Here is an 18,270-nt window from a genome sequence, read left to right on the forward strand (position 1 = left end):
TGTACAAACTGGCCCTAAACGCACCAAGGCAGCCTTATTAGTCGAATTAGGATCTGCTGCTTTTCTAATTTGCTTTATTGCTGCAGAAGGCACCTGAGATCTGCAGGCTTCCCCATTTCATTTTTACATCAGCTTTGACATCACCGGGTCCCCCCCATAGTAACTGCTGGGCCTCATCCATAACAACGCCGCTCTTTGGGGGGAATTTGCATCCAGATTAAAAATCCTGATTCCATCTTTGTGAATCATAATAATCTTTTCCCTCGTCATGCCTCTAATCTAAGCCATTTGTGCAAGATCACCGAGGTTCCTTCTAGCTTTAGATGCCCCTGAACGCACCTTTCTCCACACAAATTAAAAAAAAACACAAACAAGGTGTTGTCATATTTCTTCAAATATTTATATATATTTCTATATTTATATTATACTCATCACTTGGTTTGTCCATACATACACACACGCACATACTGTATATACAAACAAACAGAAACATAAAACATGTCCTTTCAGAACCTCAGTCCATGATGCCAAACCAGCCCGGAGACATCAATTAAATGACACAATTTAAGCGACTCTAGACAAAGATCTTAAATTATGCATAGTTCAACAGAAAAATAATATTTCCTCCTGTGTCAGAAAAAAACATGATCTATTACTATCAAGTTTTTCTCCCTGCTTTTTGCCATTTTCTCCAAAAAAGAGGGAAAAAACATTCATACAATTTCACATGTGGATGTTGGAGAGACAAGAAAAGGTTGTGGTTCTCATAGACTTTTATACATTTCAAGGAGTAAAATGTATGTACACATGCAGGCATTAAACACAGTAAACAAACACAGTAACAAATCAGGTCTTGTACAGGTTTGATGCTGCACGCAACGAGGGTCCAGGTGGGCTGAGAGGGAGACAAAAAAAAAAAACAAATCAGGAGAACAACACAAAAGGAATGACGTCATTGATGTAAGAAGAAATATTCCCTTTCTTGTAAACAAGTCAAACACCAAGTGTAAAATTTAAGACATCATTTTTCATCACAGAAGGCTCACTGCAGTCGACACAAAGGCAAAACAACTTCTTTTTTAATCACAGCTGTGTTAAAACAAACTTCTTCCCATATGAAACATGACAAGAAAGACCTATTGCGTGTCTGATATTGCTTTCTGGATTAGATTTATTAGTGGAGTTAAATCAAAGCTCAGTTCACGTTAAGACCACAGATCATTGGCTCTCCTTGAATTAAATGGTAGCTGACGAAACAGTGCTTTGACTACCATTTCACACACATACTGACAGACAAACTGAAAGTGCTGTAGGCTGAGTGGGAATGTAAAGAATAGCTGCATGGATCCATGGGTGGGTTGAGGAGAGAAATGTTTGGTGGACTGTTTCCTGGACTGATCAGTGTAGTGTGTAAGAGTCTGAGATGAGCTGTAAACCTTCATCAGTGCAGGAAACGCTAACTTCTCGAACCTCAGTCTGCTGGATATGACGCTCTTCACCATGCCCTCCCACCTACTACACCCGTTTTGTAATGCTGCACAGGTACTAAGCGTGCCTTGTAAATCAGCGAGGGGGCATTCAGGAGATTCCTCTCTGCTTCTTCTCCAGCTTCAGGCATCTACTGCTGTTTGTTATTTGCTTTCTCAGAATCTCAGCAAACTAAATTAAGTAGTGAAGAAAGTTTTAGTGCATTTGAGCGACAAGTTGGTAAAACACAAGAGAAGGAAAGAAGTAAAGATGAGCCTCCATGGTGCTTCTAATAAATAAATGAATATTAACACTTCTTAATGCAAAAGGACAGGTTCCACCAAGGCAGGTCTTAATAAAGGAGTATCATGACAGTAAATGTCACATCCACAGACAGACAGTCAAGGTCAGCATCATTCGAGCATGCAAAAGTAGGACAGAACAACAGGCAACACAAGGAATAATTCATCCCAATGCCCCCCCCCATCCCTCCGCTGAGCTCAGATACAAAGTGATGCAGGGCCGTGACACTAGTGTTTAGACTTGAGTGGAGCAGACAGCCCAGCAGAGCAGCGTCTCACTCCCACAGAGCGGGACGTCTCCCGGTGACAGACGCGAGGAGGGGCTCCCTCCCTCCTGGCTACTGCAGCATCAGCAGGACAATGCTCGCCGAGCTCCGGCAGCAATCTGCCAGACGACGCGCTGTGGGAGATCCGAGTGCCACCGAGGTGAGAGACGGGGGGGGGGATCTTCACACTTTGGGTCCGGCTTTGGCCGGACGATAGCAGCTTACCAGGAAACAGCAAAATCAACATCAGGCAAGGATCTCTGCACAACAAAAACTCAACAGCGAGAAACAAAAATAAAAGACATAACAAACCAAACACGCTCTCAGAAATGCATTTTGTATAAAGTGTCTGTTGCAGCCTCAGCCAAATATTCATCTATTCCCCCCGACATTCCACTTCAGTATGTTTATAAATATATATTTATATACATATAATACTATTTTCATAATCTTGATGCTGGGAGCGGCTGTGGGAGAGTTTGCTCAGCTGGGGATGGCTTTAGATAAAAATTAGGGAGGGTTCAGGGAGGTTGAGGCCATGCTGACATGTCCTCCTCCCTGTCAGTGCAGAGAGGAGGAGGAGGAGGAAGAGGAGGAGAAGGAGGAGGGGGGGGGGCTCCTCTTGCTGAGAACTGGACAGTAGTAAACGTCAGACACACAGTCAGCCTGCGGCGTAGCTGCTCAGGAAGGAGTAGAACATGGGCAGCTTCATGCGCTGCTGGTCCCGCCGACACCACGCCATCACTGTGCCCTCGCTGTTGGCTGTGTAGAGGTGGTGGCCGTCACACGAGTAAGTCAGGCTGCGGCACACAGGAGAGGACATTACCATCAGTATTATTAAACATATATTCACAGTGGTGGCATCTCATATAAAAGCAAAGACTAGCAGGGTTGTAGCGCTAGTGAGATACCTGATGATGGGTTTGCTTGACTTGGAAAAGGTGATCTCTCTCACTGGTTTTAAATCCCAGGTGCTCCACAACCTGGAAATATTTCACACATAGAAGAAGACAAAAGTGTGGATGATTCAGTGGCTTGAGAAAAAAAGAAGCACATAAAAAACAAAAAAAACCAAATCCCTGCTCACCTGACGACGCCATTCTCTAGCCCACCAGCGATGACATTGACAGAAACGCCCTCGGGCTGGTTGGAGAATGCCACGGAACAGATGATCTCTCTACAGTGGACGTGACCGATTAGGTCACCGTTCACCGTCCACAGACGCAGGTCGCTGCCTCCGCCCACTGGAAACACAGAATCATGTGTCATAACTCACAACATTGTTTCAGTCTACAAGACGGTGTGATGAAGCCTGAGAGGACACAGAGTGGAGCGGCGTTCACCTGAGTCACAAACGGTTGCAATGTCACCCGTAGTCTCGCTGGCAGACACTGAAGTCACTGGGCTTTTGTGGCCTGTGAGGCTTTGTACATAGCAGAGCCTGAAGAAAGACAGAGCACCACTTTACTTTACTACACACAGAAGACATACAAATCATTAAAGTCACAGTTCACCCCAAAATCAAAAATACATATTTTCCTCTTACCTGTAGTGCTGTTTATCAGTCTAGATTGTTTTGGTGTGAATTGCCAAATGTTGGAGATATCGCGGTAGAGATGTCTGCCTTCTCTCTAATATAATGGTACTAGCACTCAGCTTGTGGTGCTCAAAGTCCCAAAAAATACATGTGAAAAATGTCTCTTTCCAGAAATCATGACACAGTTACTCAGGATAATCCGCAGACCTTGTTGTGAGCAGCTTCATGTAGGAACTATTTTCCTTCTACCAAACTACACTTGCCAACTGCATCACCATGCAGGAGGAAGCGTGCATCTCCTTATGGACGAGAGGCTCATGCTCATGACAGCAGGAGATTAAAACATTAATGGTTTCCTTCTTGACTAAGCTGTAAAGTTAACTAGCTCAGTGGTGCTAATGGAGCTAGCTGTAGATGCACGCTTCCTTCTGTACTGTGATATGGTGTATGTATTTCACATGTATTTTTTGGCACTTTGAGCACCACAAGCTGAGTGCCATCTAGTTCCATTATATTTGGGAGTAGGCAGACATCTCACACTAAAACATTCTAGATTGATAAATAGCACTACTGGGAAGAGGAAAAACATCTATTTTTGACTTTGGGTTGAAGTGTCCCTTTAGGGCAGTTCCTTCTGTTTTCATATCCCACACACACACCGACCTGTTCAGGTCCCAGAGGATGCAGGTGCCATCTTTGCTGACACTGATGAGGATGCTGTAGGGTTTGCAGACAAACAGGCTGGTGACTTCCCCCGTGTGTCCGTACAGGTGAACCTGAGATTCCACCTCCATCTCTGACGGCTGTGAAGAGACAGTTTCCAAATCCAGACACATATTAGAGCCCATCTACAGAGGACATCCAGATCTGAATAGCTGCATGTGATTCAGGGTTAGCATGGATGAGGCATCTCGGTTTTACTGTTTGCTAAAAAAAAAACCTGCATTAATGAATCTCCAACAGGATTTTCTGAACAGCACAAATCAATTGCTTCTGAAACACCCTTCAGAGACAGAGAAAATAGGAAATCTAGATTCCTATTGGTGGGGACCGATGAAAGTCTGAAAGCCTCTCTGATGACTGAACTCCCAGACCTCTAATCCCACTTGTAGGCTCGGTGGAAATGTGTTTCAAGGGCAACTGTGATGTGACTAATGAAGCTGAGCGTTTGAGCACGGTGAGGCGGTCTAAAGAGGGGTAGGGAGGGAGGGGGGATGGTGGGGGGTAATGGGAGGTGGGTGGGTGGATTGGGTGTTGATGTGGAGGCGGAAGGTTAGAGGGGGACGTCGCCATGGAAACCCACCGTGGTGCTGGTGAAGCGGTTGCTGTAGGCGGTGATGACTCCACACTTGCTGCCTGTAAATAGCTGGCAGCCATCGGGCACCCAGGCGCAGCTGGTCACCTGGAGGAGAGAGAGACAGGCGTTTGGACAGAGGAAACGAGAAACCTGACAGCTTATTGGTCGATCCGCAGTGTAGAGTTGTGTAACACTGAAGGGAGAGGAGTAATTCCTTTCGATAACAGGTGCTCTGCAGTGCTTACCTGGTGAAGTTGTGAACACTGAATGAAGTTGATAGGTGGCTCGCTCTGCTTGCTCTTCAGCCTCAATATGTTGTCCGCGTAGCCCCAGCTCAAGATGGCCGACCACTGGATGTCTGTGCTGTGCATGCTCCGAACACCTACAGAGCAGAGAACATGAAATTAATGGAGTCAGCATGACACTGTGCAAACCACCCTGTGCATCAAGGCTGACTTGTGAGTGACCGGTGGGCTTCCTACCCTGCTCCTTGCTGTAAATCATCATGAGGCAGAACTTGCGGGACAGGCCGCAGATGGCTCGCGTCGGCAGAGCCAGCAGGGATCCGAACCTCTCCCCGTGCGGCTGGCTGAAACACACCACTGGGTCTGGAGCAGAGGGCGAGCCCACATACTCACCCCACTTCAGACCTTTGATCCACGGCAGTGGGCTCTGTGGGGGAGGAAGAGGAAATTGCCAGGTGAGCAGTAGATCATTTCATGGACAATGTATTAAGTCATTCCTCAGCGCACAGCAGGCTGTCACTGTCACTACCGCCACACAGAAGATTACCGGGCAGACTATTTCCTTGGCCTGTTCTCTGGTTTCTCTGAAGGCCAGCTGAACCAGGAGACCCATGGCTGCCGGCAGCTCCCCCTCCATCATGAGTTTGGGGCCGGTCCTGCTGACATGAGAGGCACTGAAGAGCTGCCTGGGTGTCTGTCCATATGTCTTAATCATCGTCTCCAGGGCCCGTCGCTGCACTGGGTCTTCTACAGCTGAAACGTCCATGCCGAAATAGGTCTGTGAAAAATAATATGAAAATGTGTGTAAGCAACAACTTTCCCAATAATTTCTATCACATGTGAAATAGGCAGCTTATGGAATCCCATTTATGCCAGTGTGATGAATTAAAAAAAGATCCTGTAAGTCATTATAAAGAGGAACTTTGAGATGGTATCTTAAAATAATTTTTAACTTTTTGGAATTAATGACTTCATAGCTTATATTAATGAAAAGCTTTCTTGAAATAATGACTTGCTTGTCTCAAAAAAATGCCGTAGTATTTCAAAATAATGACCTAGTATCCCAAAATAATAAGAAACTTTCATAAAACACTGAGTTAATATCTAAAAAATTATGTGATATTTCAAAATTATGACCTAGTAGCACAAAACAATGAAAACCTCTCTTAAAATAATGACCTAGTATATCACAAGAATGATGTAGTATCTGAAAATAATGAGTTGGTATCTAAAAAAAAAGGACATAATATCTAAAAAAAAATGACCTAGTATCACAAAAAAATGAAAAACTTTCTTAAAATAATGAGTTAGTATCTCAAAATAATGATGTAGTATCCAAAAATAATGACGCACTATCATAAAATAATGATCTAGTATCCCAAAATAATAAGAAACTTTCTCCAAATAATGAGTTGGTATCTTAAAAAAAATGGCGCAATATCTCAAAATAACAATTTAGTTTCTCAAAGTAATGAGAAAGTTGCTCCAAATAATGAGTTAGTATCCCAGAATCATGAGAAAGTTTCTCAGCGTGAGGAACTTTATCAAAATGAGTTTATGTTTTAATATAACGAGTCATTACCACAAAATTGCGAGTTAGTATCTCAATATAATGAGAAGCTTTCTCAAAATAATCCTTGAGTATCTTAGAATAATAAGAGACAATGCTAACTCCTTATTTTGAGAAAGTTTCACATCTAAAATAACTTACAGAATCTTGTAATTTAACACACTAGTAGAAACGGGCTCCCACAGCAGCTACTTACAGCTGGGTGGAAGACGTTGATGGCATGGACAGCAGCTTTGCCTTTCTGCTTGAGCCCAAACACCAGGTCAATCCACTGGCACAGTGTCTGGGAGACCTGGTCCGACTCCAGCGCTTGCCGGTGGATGAGAATGAACAGACGTGGGTCGTTGCGGGCCCAGGGCGGCAAATTCACATGATTCACCCTCTCACCATTTTGACGAACACCAAAATCAAAACCTGTAAAGGCAAAAAAAAGGTTACTTTTTAGTACACGAGAAAAATGTATACTGGTGTAAGAAATATGTATACAGATTAAATGGATGATAATTACCCTCTCTGTTGACCAGAAATTCTGGGAGGTAGAAAAACTCTGGGATGAGCTCCTTCACGTCAGTCATAGACTCGTAGGAGGACAGGCGCCACGTGGTGTTCATGGAGTGAAACGTTCGGTCCGGGATATCAAAGCTCTGGTCTGATTAAGGCCAAAGACAATCTAATTACAGATTCGACTCACTGATTGAAAAGATCCCCTTTCATGACCTTAGACACCACGCTCACTGAATACATTTGCGATCACATAAAAAGATGCCTCGCAGGATCAGAGGAGAGAGACGGATGAATGAAAAAATAATTAACAAGGAAGGAAGAAACAGAAAAAAGAAGAGGAAGGGCAAGGAGTTGATCAGAGAGAAGTATAAAGACGAAGTCACCTTTCATGACCAACACGTGATGCAACACGGCTACGACAACATGCTGCTCAGTCAGATCTAAGATCAGGATGTTCCAACATTTCAGTACTAAAAGCCTCAGCATCAAACAGGTCGGAGCTGTCAGTATAATGTAGACAGGTGGGACTTTTGGAGATGTATGAGAATTATCTGCTGTTAAAGAGCCCCAGACTGTCAGTCAGTTAACATTTACACAACTTGCTGAAACTAAAGAAGCTGTAGAAGATGCACAGCTGGAGTTTGTTTTCTGATTTTCATCCTTAACATGTGACTCACCCTGGTATGCGAGGAACATCTTGGTGAAAGGAGGCATTCGAACCAGAAAGTGCAGCACGGTGCCGCTGTTGGAGTAGTGTGAGCCGTAGTGGTACGGCTGCACAGGAGGCATGGGGTCGTCCTCACGAATGCCCTTCTTGTACTCCTCCTCGAGGTACTGCGAAGCAAATATACACGTTTTCTTAACATCCAACAAACTCAAAAAACTCATGCTCAAATAAGAAATAAAAACAGCAGGCCTCACCCTGTAATTATCCACGTAGCGATCCTCTTTCTCTTTTGACTGGACTGCGATGGGTTTAACTAAATTCCTGCAGGACAACAAAATGTAAACAAAGAAGAAATGAGCCACAATGTTCATCTGTGACAAATTTAAATGCTCCAATCTGTGTTTTGAGTCTTCACTTCAGAGAGACCTTATCTGTCATCCAATATATCAAATAAATAAATAAATACCACAATATGGATATTAACTGCATCTGTCTTGATTTAAAATTAGTGTGGAGGGCTCTGGCATTAATAAGAGGAGCACTTATTAAGAACATCTGAGAGCTGTATTCTTATTTCAAGACGTACGATCTGATGGCAGAGGATTTATACAGCGCCTAAAACAAATCTTTATACCATTATATTATCTAATTTTCAAATAAATATCTCAATGCCTTTCCAAACCAGAGCTGCCTTCCAGCACTGACCTGTAGATGTTTGGGTCCTGCAGGTCGATCGTCTCACTGGTGTAATCTCGCAGGATGAAGGGGAACACCGGGTACTGCATCAGGTCATTGAAGGAGCGGCCTGCGTGCTTGTTGAGATGTGTGAGGTACTCGAAGTTTGAGATCTGACCCGAGCCCCACAGCTGAGTGAGCGCTGTGATATTTCCGTGCTCCAGCAGGTTGGGCAGATCAGAGGTCAGGATGTTGTGGTAGACGTCATCACGGAACTAGGGGGAAAACACAGAGCCCTTTGAGATGTTTTTCATTTGTAGTGTTGAGACTGAAGTACAACATGGAAAAAGTACTAAAATCTGAATGATTTAATTCGACAAATAAAATTAGTTGTGTTCCTTTCTTTTCTTTAACTCAGGCCTGGTGCCTTAAGGGAACTGCTGATCAACATAAAGCCACTTAATTAGTCTTGAATTTAATTAATTAATTTATTTATTTATCATGTGGAGTGATGCTAAAGGTAACACTGAAAATATATCAAGTGCTCCTTTAAATATTTAATAGGGATGGGAATGTCTGTGATAGACGATTCGATACGTATCTAGATACACGGGTTACGCTACGTTTCAAAAACGATATATTTTTAATACAGAACGATTCGATACGATTCGATACAGTGTAGTAACGTTACGATTCGATATGATTTGATACGATTCTATGGTTAACATTTGTTGATGTAGACATTAATCATATATTATAAAATAAAGAAGCCAATTCTATAAAAGTGACATTTTTACAATATTTTCAAATTTGTAAAAGACCACTTCAACCAGCCACCCTCCTCCTCTGATAAGTAAGGAACAGTCCCTGAAGTGCAGTGAGGTTTGTGGAAATGTGAACGGCTCATTTCTCCTCTGACACGCCACATACCTGTGTGCTGGTGCTGCCACAGCTTGGCTGTTCAGGTATTTTTGGGCAGTCATGACATCGACGAAGACTTCTCGGTCGCCGGTAAGCCGTTATCTTGCGCGGCGGAGCGCTATGGCCGCCGTATTTGACAGGAATACGTATTTCTGTCTGTGTCTGTGACCCCCCGTTCAACCCACAACTGGTAGGATTCGCCTTTAGTTTCTGCTGCGGCTTGGCTGCTCCCTGGTTTATCCAACCAGCATTAGCTTCTGTTCCTCAGCTCCACTGGTCAAGCTGGCACTGATGTTTACATCCAATATAGTTGTCAGTAATGCCTGCTACGGAGCATGCCGCCAGCTCTCGCGTTGTTTTAGAGATACAAACTGTTGAAGCCAGTCAACCGATTGCTAGTCTCGCGATACCCGATCCATGACTCTACAGTCGATTCATCTAAGGATTCATGGCTGATTCGTATCGATTGAGGAGGCTGCTACCGACGCAGCCGTATCTCTCGCTTGTCAAACTGGATATCCGGTCGTATCGGTTAATCATTCCCAACCCTAATATTTAACTATCAATAACCTCAACAGAAAAAAATCCTTGTATCAGCCTTCAACAATCAGCACCACTGGAACACGATGGCGGTCTATCGCTTGGCCAATCACAATCCAAAATATCCCAGCTTCCTGTCCAGCTGGGGACACCATAATTTCCTGTCATGTCACACTATCAGCTTTCAATAAATACATAAAATGCTTAAAAACATACTTTAACAGAATCTACAGCCCTCCTCTGTGAGGCTGCAGGGAGCTAAATGCTAATGTCAGCATACTAGCATGCTGATGTTAAGGAGGTATCATGTTCATCATGTTCGTTTAGTATGCTAGCCTGCTAACATTTTCAACAGGTAATTAACACTAAACACAAAGTACAGCTGAAGTATTGGACAATGACATGGTGGTGCTAGCTGAGAAGTCAGAGGATCACCAAAGAAACTACAGTTAATCTCCAGGGGGATATAAATGCCTGAACCAAATTTCATGACAGTCCATCAAATGGTAATTGAGACATTAAACTAAAAACCAATAAATATCAGTCCAAACTTGGAATAAATGCACAGGGAAAAATCTTGGCCTGTTTGTCCAGGAAAGAGTTTTGTGAGTCTGCAGACAACAGATGATCTGTTCTCCTTCTCTGAATCCTTTGCACTGGAAATACCCGCTGTAAACCCCTGACTTGCTTAGTCACATGTCCAACCATATCAAACACTCTTTAACTACTTCACTAAAAGCAGCATCAAATAATAACAGTGCTTTTTTTTCTCTTTGATCAGCATGATGGTACAGTATCTAATCATCATGATCGATTCCTGGCACAGAATACTACAGAGCTCGGCAGGTATCAGGGATAGAAGGTAATTCAACAATTAACTCTCAGTGCCAATTTTTTCCAGCAGCATGATTTTGCCTGTTCATACAATGGTTTCTTTGAGCATCACTACACTCTCTCATCTTGTCCGTTGTTACAACAGTCCATCCTGTGCAGCTACATTTTTATATTCCAATTAAACGTGGACTGAGTCTTTCTTTTGTGATCTGCTGGGTAGTCTAGCAACGGATCTTCAAGTAGGCATGTACCAATTGTCAAATTCTGGGCTGATATCGTTACCAATGTTTAAAACAATTTAGCTTTTTTTTTGTTGCTGTTGTTGTTACTCTTTATTTTTTATATTATTGATCTTCAACAAATTTATGAAACAAGCTTTAAAATAATCGTCTTTCAAGTGAAAAAATCTTTTGTTTCAAATTAACAGTTTCAAAAGCCTTTTTACTATCATTATTCCCTCTCTAAAATCTATTTAAGACTGTTGTGAAAACAGAAACACAATAATTTTTTCAAACAACTGTATTTTTAAAGTTTCTCACCAAAAACTGAATTTTACATGACTACACTTGAATACATCATAATAACGTTATAATTTACCTTCACCTAGTATTCATTTTAACTGAATAGAGCTTGAACGTATCATAATCTAACTCAATTCGACCTCTGTTAGCTGTTAGTTCCAGCCACTGACTGCTAACAGCTAATGCTAACTAGCTCTCCTCCTCACGATTTTAACACTTGTTGTTCGAAATGTAACGTTAGCATGATCAGATTAAGTGCGTCCCCTGATAATTAGTGTACTGTGTCCTCTTGTCCCGAAGACAACCCAAGGAAGATCTCTTCATTCCAAACATATTTTCTACTGTTCCCAGGACTACAAGACCATGTTAGTTTAAAGCCCTGATTCTTAGCCTACGCAAAATTGATGTGACACAACAGTAAACATCGGCCACTGCCTTTACTGAATGCCATCTTATTTGCCGATAGCAGTCAACAAGTCGATACCAATATTGGGCTGATGAGTTGTTGCATCCCTGATCATTAGCCGACTCGATTCTTTGCAGTAACATAATAAACAGCTGAAGTTAACACACCAAAACATGAACTGTTCAACTGTTAATTCATCTGTTTCCTGGACAGTCAACTTTCCAGTCACATCACAGCTTCCTTCATTTATTATTCCAAGCGACTTGTGCCTCACCTTGGTGTTGTCAAAGGCTAACAGCAGGGTCCTGCCATTGGTGAGGAATATCTCCACTGCGTTGTCTCTTAACTGCCACCAGCGCTTGTGCACCTCCTTGATCTCCTCGTACGTCCAAGAGAAAGAGGGTGCCTCTGTCTCCCCATGAAGACTCTGTCCAAACACATCACATCATTACGTCACCAGGCGGACTCACATAACCCTCTGGCAGTGAATAATCCTGAGCAGTCGTCTGGTCTTTTACCTGGCTGTCATGAGCATCAGCAGCATTGTCCTCCACAAAGTACATCCCAGACTTTCCTGTGAGACGACACAGGGTGAGTGAGATTCGGTGTACTAAGAGCGAGACAAACAAAAGCTTCCCCCGCTGAATAACTAACAAACACTTGTGCGTGAGGGGAGAGCAATATTCTCCCGTGCCTCAGAGAGAGCACATTACTCTTTGTGCTTTTGACCGGCTGACTATATTATGCATGGAGCAGCTGTGAGAGATGGTCAGTGTCTTACCCAGAAGTAGCTCCCCTGCTGTCTCTCTGGAGGGGGCAACGCTGATGCACCGTCTGGTGAACCTAAGGACAAAGAGACATTTCTTACACAAGAAATGCACCAACTGAATAAAGCAAAGTGCAGCACAAGATGATGGGACATTTATGTGCCTTCTTTAGATCATCCTGTCCTCCTGAGAGGAATATGATGTTTACTGAAGACTTAAGGGCAGGCAGAGTGACAGAGGAGTAGAAAATTATACCTGATGGGCTCGCTGGTGGCTTTGTCTTTGACAGTGGAGGAGAAGGAGGAGTGAGTCTTATCCTCAAACAGGAAGGACAACGGTGGTTTCACTGTGTCTAAACAGGACATGGAGGTCAAATTAAGAACCTTAAAGTTAACAACACACGAGCACTAGAGAATCTGTCGTATTGCTTTCACCTTCAGACTTGCGTCTGTCTTTGAGCAGGTATTTGTTAGGAATGGTGAGGTAGCATCTCTGTAGTCGCCGTCGCTCCCTGTTGGGCCCTTCAGTGGGATCCAGCTGCCAGGAAGTTGGGTAGGATGTCTGGTCGTACCAAACAGCACTGAAACAGACCATTACAGCCCTCTCAAACACTTTGTCTACTCATATCAATACAAAAGTAACCTCACTGCAGAGCCGCAGTTTCCACTGAGGACACCAAGGTCGATATTGTTTTAGGTAACTGGGGGGTTTAATATCCTGGGAAGGAGTTTTAATCCTACTGTTCACATTAATTTCAGTTGGCCAGTTTTTTAAGCCTGGTCCAGATATTTTCAGATGGAGTCTAAATACTTTTGTTTGGCAGGTTTAGGCCAGAAACATACATTAAAAATAGAAGGGCACTCCGAAAGCGCAGCCCTCCGCCAATGCCAAATGGCCTATGTTGCAATGTTAACAAGAGACAAATAATTCATGTATCTGTATGGTGATGCAGATCTGCTCCAAAATTGAATGGTTTCTCCTTGGCCCATGCTACACCCTTCCACTGAGTTTCATGAAAATCCTGCCTGTAGTTTTTCTGTAATCTTGCTGACAGACAAACAAACCGAAGAAAAAAACTTCCTTGGTGGAGTTAATAACAGGATTTGGTATTTCTTCATTATAATTATATGTCTAGCATTTTGGGGAAGAGTTTGATACAGAATTTAGATTACTCTGCTGAATAAAATTTGCCAAAACATAATTTAGCAGTTAACTTAGCTCAGAAATTGTGGAAATTGCATTAAATGTTGTTTTTTTACCAGTCGATCAACCACTTCGGTGCATTCCAGACTGAAATGCGCAACTAACTCCATTACTACCTGTCTTTTGGCAATAAATAAATGGATGAGCAATAATTTCTTAAAGTCTTTATGATCCTTGGTTCAGATCTAAGCTTCAAGTCCCGCTTTAACAAGGTGAAGAAAACATCATTTATCCACCTCAGACACATAGCCAAGGTACGGCCATTTCTAAATGAAAAGATGCAGAGAAAGTGATTCATAGCTCAGCTATTAACCAGAACCAAGAGGAGAGCGCATATCAGGCCAGTCTCAGCTGCTCTACACTGACTTCCTGTTACATTTATAATTGATTTTAAGCTCTTCTTCCTTATATACAAAGCCATACACGATCTGGGACCGAGCTACAATGCTAACTCCCTTGTTAACTATTTGCCTCCAAGAACACTGCAATCATCTGCTGCTGGTTTACTGGAGGTTTCCAGTAACAGCCAGAAGAAAATCGGGGATGCAGCCTTTGTCAGTTACGCCCCAAAGCTATGGAATACACTACTTAAAAATATCAGAGAAGCCAGCTCACTAAAGAAAGCTAAAAACGTATCTGTTCGCTTTAGCCTTTAACTAGCTCTGACCTGCCGATACAGGTCTGAAACTCGGTTTCTTTTTAAGCTTTTCTTTTCTATTTACGCTTCATGCTGCTGCAACTCTTTTAAAATCTTGCTTGATTTTATGATTTATAGTTCTACAACTCTTATGAATCAATTAATCCATGTTTTAAACTGTTTTAAATGTCCCTTTATATTGAGTTGCCTTGCCTGCTTTATGTCCATTATGTCTATTTTCATGTGAAGCATTCAGTGCTTTTACTGCCCTAATTGTAAAGCACTTTGTGCTGCATTTCTTGTATGAAAAGTGCTATATAAATTAAGTTTATTATTATTATTATTATTACTATCCCATAACTTTTTAATGCCACAAGCAGGTCAAAGAATTTATCAAAGAATTTGCGCCAATTAGTAAATGTTAGAATGCTAATATGCTAAGGTAACATGCTAAACATTGTACTTGATAATCAGCGTTAGTATTTTTGCATGTCAATATATTGCCATTATGATGTTAGCATTACGCTGTAAGCTGTGCATTAGTATAGCTTGACAGAGGTGCTCGCATAGCAGTAGACTCTGAGTCTTGTCTTGCCTCAGTGGATGTGGATGTACGAATATATAGATAAAAAAGTTTACTTGATTTCATTGTTTTACAAACAGTTTCTTCTAAGATATTCTGATGCTCTGTGTGTCTGAAATCATCTTTTATCTAATTCAAATGTGTTTATTCAAACACAAACTGCAACATAATTGCTTCACATTAAAACATCATTTTCTCTACAGTTTATTTTGAAGAAAATGACCAGAAAATAAAGAGGAGAAAATAATAACCATTATAATAACAATCATCATTACAGTAACGATTTTATTATTGCACTTTGTTCCAATATTGCGTAAGCCCCTACAAAAGATAAATGTCGATGCCTACCGGTCATGCGTGAGTTGTTGCACCAGCTCCTGCCAGTGGCGGCTGGCGCTGAGGTCAGTCTTATAGAGTCCCCTGATGTGCTGGATGACTTTCTTTCTCTCCATGCCTTGTCGCAGAGATACATTCTGGGTGATATCAGCTGCAATCTTTGAAATGTCCTTGGACTTTCCATCCAGCCTCTGGATAAGACTGCGGGAGAACAGGAAGGAATGGAGTGAATGGAAGAGCGGAACAAAGACATGATTCTTACCAGTATTTTCTTGTACTGAACATCAGTCTCACATCAGGAAAAAAAGCCCCTACTCACTTCCTCTGAGTGTTGGCCATTTTCTTCTCCCATGCCAGTTTGCTTGTTTTCTCTTCTGCTTCATACTTGAATTTTTCCTGTATGAATAAAATTACAAGTAAAGAAGTCCTTAACTCACATTAGCTTTATTTTCTGGCTACAAAGAAACCTGATAGGCTGCTCTGAACATTTATGGACAACCAAGATTTTCCACTTGCATAAAAGTTGGTATTCATACTAGTTTCACACAACACTGAGTTTCTTGGAAACTGTTTCCTGCTTTAAAAACTGTTTGTAGGACTTACCTCTTTTAAGGCCTTGAGCAAGTCTTGTTTGTGCGGAGAGTTGGGCGGGATGCAGCGATGGCCACAAAGCTTGAGCGAGGTCATGAATACACCCACGGCGTTCTGCTCGTCTTTGGTGAGGCTGTCCTTGTGATCGTGCAGCATCTCATACAGGTACAGTGACAACTTTGGTCCATGCTGAGTGACACAGAGTGAGAGAGTAGAATAAAGCACATATTCAATTTTTGTTGGTTGGAAGCAAGTCACATACATTGATGGACAGGGAACAAGCCTTATCCGGCTAGCTGACCCTCGGTAAAGCCTGAGAGGAGGAGTGAAAGAAGACTCCTATGGCGATGCAAGGGGGCTGCTGAACAGCATGAAAACATCTATCTAAGTTATTTTAGAGCCAGTGCCTGACAGCTCCTGGAAAACTTGTCTGTAGGAGTGAAAATGACAAGCAAAGCTAATACACTGAACACTCACTCACAAACAAACACAATTTCTGCACTGGGTGGGTAAAAATGGCCAGAAATATATAATTTAGGTGTCTAACGTTTGGCAGTGAGGAAAAGCTGAGTTGATGTGTGGGGTGACAAACAGACTTAAATGATGCATTTCCTCCACCCTCACCTCTAGACCTGGGCTGAGGCTCTCCTTGAGAATATCCAAATGTCTGGGATCAAACACAAACTCCAGTGACTCCTTCCTGTCAGACAGGGGAAGTGCAGGGCTGAGAGTGTGCACGAGCAGGCGGCCAATTTGGACCCGGAAAGTGTCCCGACATGACCACAGGATCCTTCGCCACTGCTGATGTGGGGCTCCTCCTCGACCCGTGCTGCCCTGTGACATCACAAACATCAACGTAGGGTCTCATGAAATAGCAATAAGCAAAAAAGGGTTCTTATTCCCTCCCTTTCTGTCCCAGAACCCACACCCAATTTTGAACCCCTTGGAGAATTTCAATCAAAATTAAATTGGTTTGGAACCTCAAAAGTCGGCATTCCTTAACCTGAAGTGTGAACCATGATGACATCAGTGGATGCGTCATATGCTCCAGATTGGACAGAGAGAATGTAGTCTTGCACATTATAATTTGCCATGTCATCTTGTCATTAGTAGCTGGACCACGGTTGTTTTTTGGATTAAAAACACAATGCAAAAACATAACAAAAGCTTGCAGGTAATAAATGCAATCCGCCATCTTGCTAAGACTTCCGTCGTGCATTGAGCAATGCCCTCCATTAATTACGCATCCTTTATTACACTTGTTTCTCTCAAAACTGGTAAATACATATGATGGTATGCTAGATAGCACCAAGGTTCCAACAATCCTGAACAGAACTGTGTCATCATACCAGGCTGATTTTGATCCCGTCCATCATGAGTTTGAGGATATCCTTCTGAAAGCTCTTCTTGCTGGCAGGCGGCAGGGTGAAGGGAGTGGGAGAGTGTGGGACAGAGGCGCAGCCACTCTCGTCCTGTGGTTGATCACCTGGCTCTGGTGTGAAAAGCTGTTGCTCTGGAGAGTCGGGTATATTTAGCAGGTCAAATAGGTCCTGACTCACATCTGAAATGAGGGACACATTCAAGGAGAACCAGGATTAGACAGCAAGTTCAGTTTATGCTCAAGTGAGGTGAAGGAGAAAACAGAGACGACTGGAATAGATAAGCAGGAGAAGATTTTTACCATGGTAAATGAGTCTGTTGACAGCAAGAACCACAAGCCTCTGCAGCCGTTGGACGAACTCAGTCTCACTGGCACGAATGGGGTTCTCCTGGCTCATCCTCCTCTGCATCATCTGATTGAGCTCATCGCTGGCTACCGACCGCATCCGCATGAGGAGAGAGTCAGTCTGGGCCAGAGAGAACCGACGCCGGCCTACAAGCACAATATTGGTATGTGCTCAGTTGTGAAAACACAAATTGGGCGCACATGACGACAAGCCATTTGTAAGTATATGCACACTTTCATTTTTCCTTTCAAGTTCAGGGTAAGGTTATGCAAATCGAATCTCTTAAATCATTGAACACAGAGAAGATTATAGAGATTCACTAATCAAAAAGCCATCTGTGCTTAAATGCTTAACATTGATTTAGTTAAGCATTCAAACATGCACACACAGAAGCACCAGTAGTGCACGGAGATACTGGGCAAATTAACCCCTGAGGTGAGTTCAGGGGAGGAGGTGAGTTCACTGCAAATATGGGAGACATGCTCCATGACAGGAAGGATGTTCTCCGCTGTGGACCGCAGTCCGAGCTACCTGCGTCACAGTGGAGCATGTAGGATGGAGCTCCAGAAGGGGAGGGGAGGGGGGAGTCCTGGGACAGGAAGCTGAAGGGAGGGGAGAGGGGGATCTGGCCATAGGAGCAGTAGTGCTGTCTGGGGATGCGGGGAATAATGGAG

General features: G+C 42.9%; 1 protein-coding gene across 10 annotated transcripts in view; it reads right to left on the reverse strand.

Annotated features, from left to right (window-relative positions):
• Positions 1-381: 381 nt before the first annotated feature.
• lyst (lysosomal trafficking regulator) overlaps positions 382-18,270 on the reverse strand; it is a 76,130-nt gene continuing 58,241 nt past the window's right edge. For all 10 annotated transcript variants that reach the window (XM_078160893.1, XM_078160897.1, XM_078160899.1 and 7 more), the window contains 25 exons: positions 17,551-17,742; positions 17,219-17,430; positions 16,494-16,703; positions 15,882-16,058; positions 15,598-15,674; positions 15,291-15,479; positions 12,954-13,099; positions 12,775-12,871; positions 12,534-12,595; positions 12,271-12,326; positions 12,027-12,179; positions 8,561-8,805; positions 8,110-8,176; positions 7,866-8,022; positions 7,193-7,333; positions 6,881-7,098; positions 5,662-5,892; positions 5,352-5,541; positions 5,115-5,251; positions 4,876-4,974; positions 4,236-4,375; positions 3,379-3,476; positions 3,123-3,279; positions 2,947-3,018; positions 382-2,835 (listed from right to left, as the gene is read on the reverse strand). In XM_078160893.1, coding sequence (XP_078017019.1) covers positions 2,697-2,835; positions 2,947-3,018; positions 3,123-3,279; positions 3,379-3,476; positions 4,236-4,375; positions 4,876-4,974; positions 5,115-5,251; positions 5,352-5,541; positions 5,662-5,892; positions 6,881-7,098; positions 7,193-7,333; positions 7,866-8,022; positions 8,110-8,176; positions 8,561-8,805; positions 12,027-12,179; positions 12,271-12,326; positions 12,534-12,595; positions 12,775-12,871; positions 12,954-13,099; positions 15,291-15,479; positions 15,598-15,674; positions 15,882-16,058; positions 16,494-16,703; positions 17,219-17,430; positions 17,551-17,742 — 3,662 coding nt within the window. In that variant the 3' untranslated portion in view covers positions 382-2,696. The remainder of the gene's footprint in view (positions 2,836-2,946; positions 3,019-3,122; positions 3,280-3,378; positions 3,477-4,235; positions 4,376-4,875; positions 4,975-5,114; positions 5,252-5,351; positions 5,542-5,661; positions 5,893-6,880; positions 7,099-7,192; positions 7,334-7,865; positions 8,023-8,109; positions 8,177-8,560; positions 8,806-12,026; positions 12,180-12,270; positions 12,327-12,533; positions 12,596-12,774; positions 12,872-12,953; positions 13,100-15,290; positions 15,480-15,597; positions 15,675-15,881; positions 16,059-16,493; positions 16,704-17,218; positions 17,431-17,550; positions 17,743-18,270) is intronic.

This window comes from Epinephelus lanceolatus, chromosome 17, assembly GCF_041903045.1.
Source record: "Epinephelus lanceolatus isolate andai-2023 chromosome 17, ASM4190304v1, whole genome shotgun sequence".
Classification (NCBI taxonomy): domain Eukaryota; kingdom Metazoa; phylum Chordata; class Actinopteri; order Perciformes; family Serranidae; genus Epinephelus; species Epinephelus lanceolatus.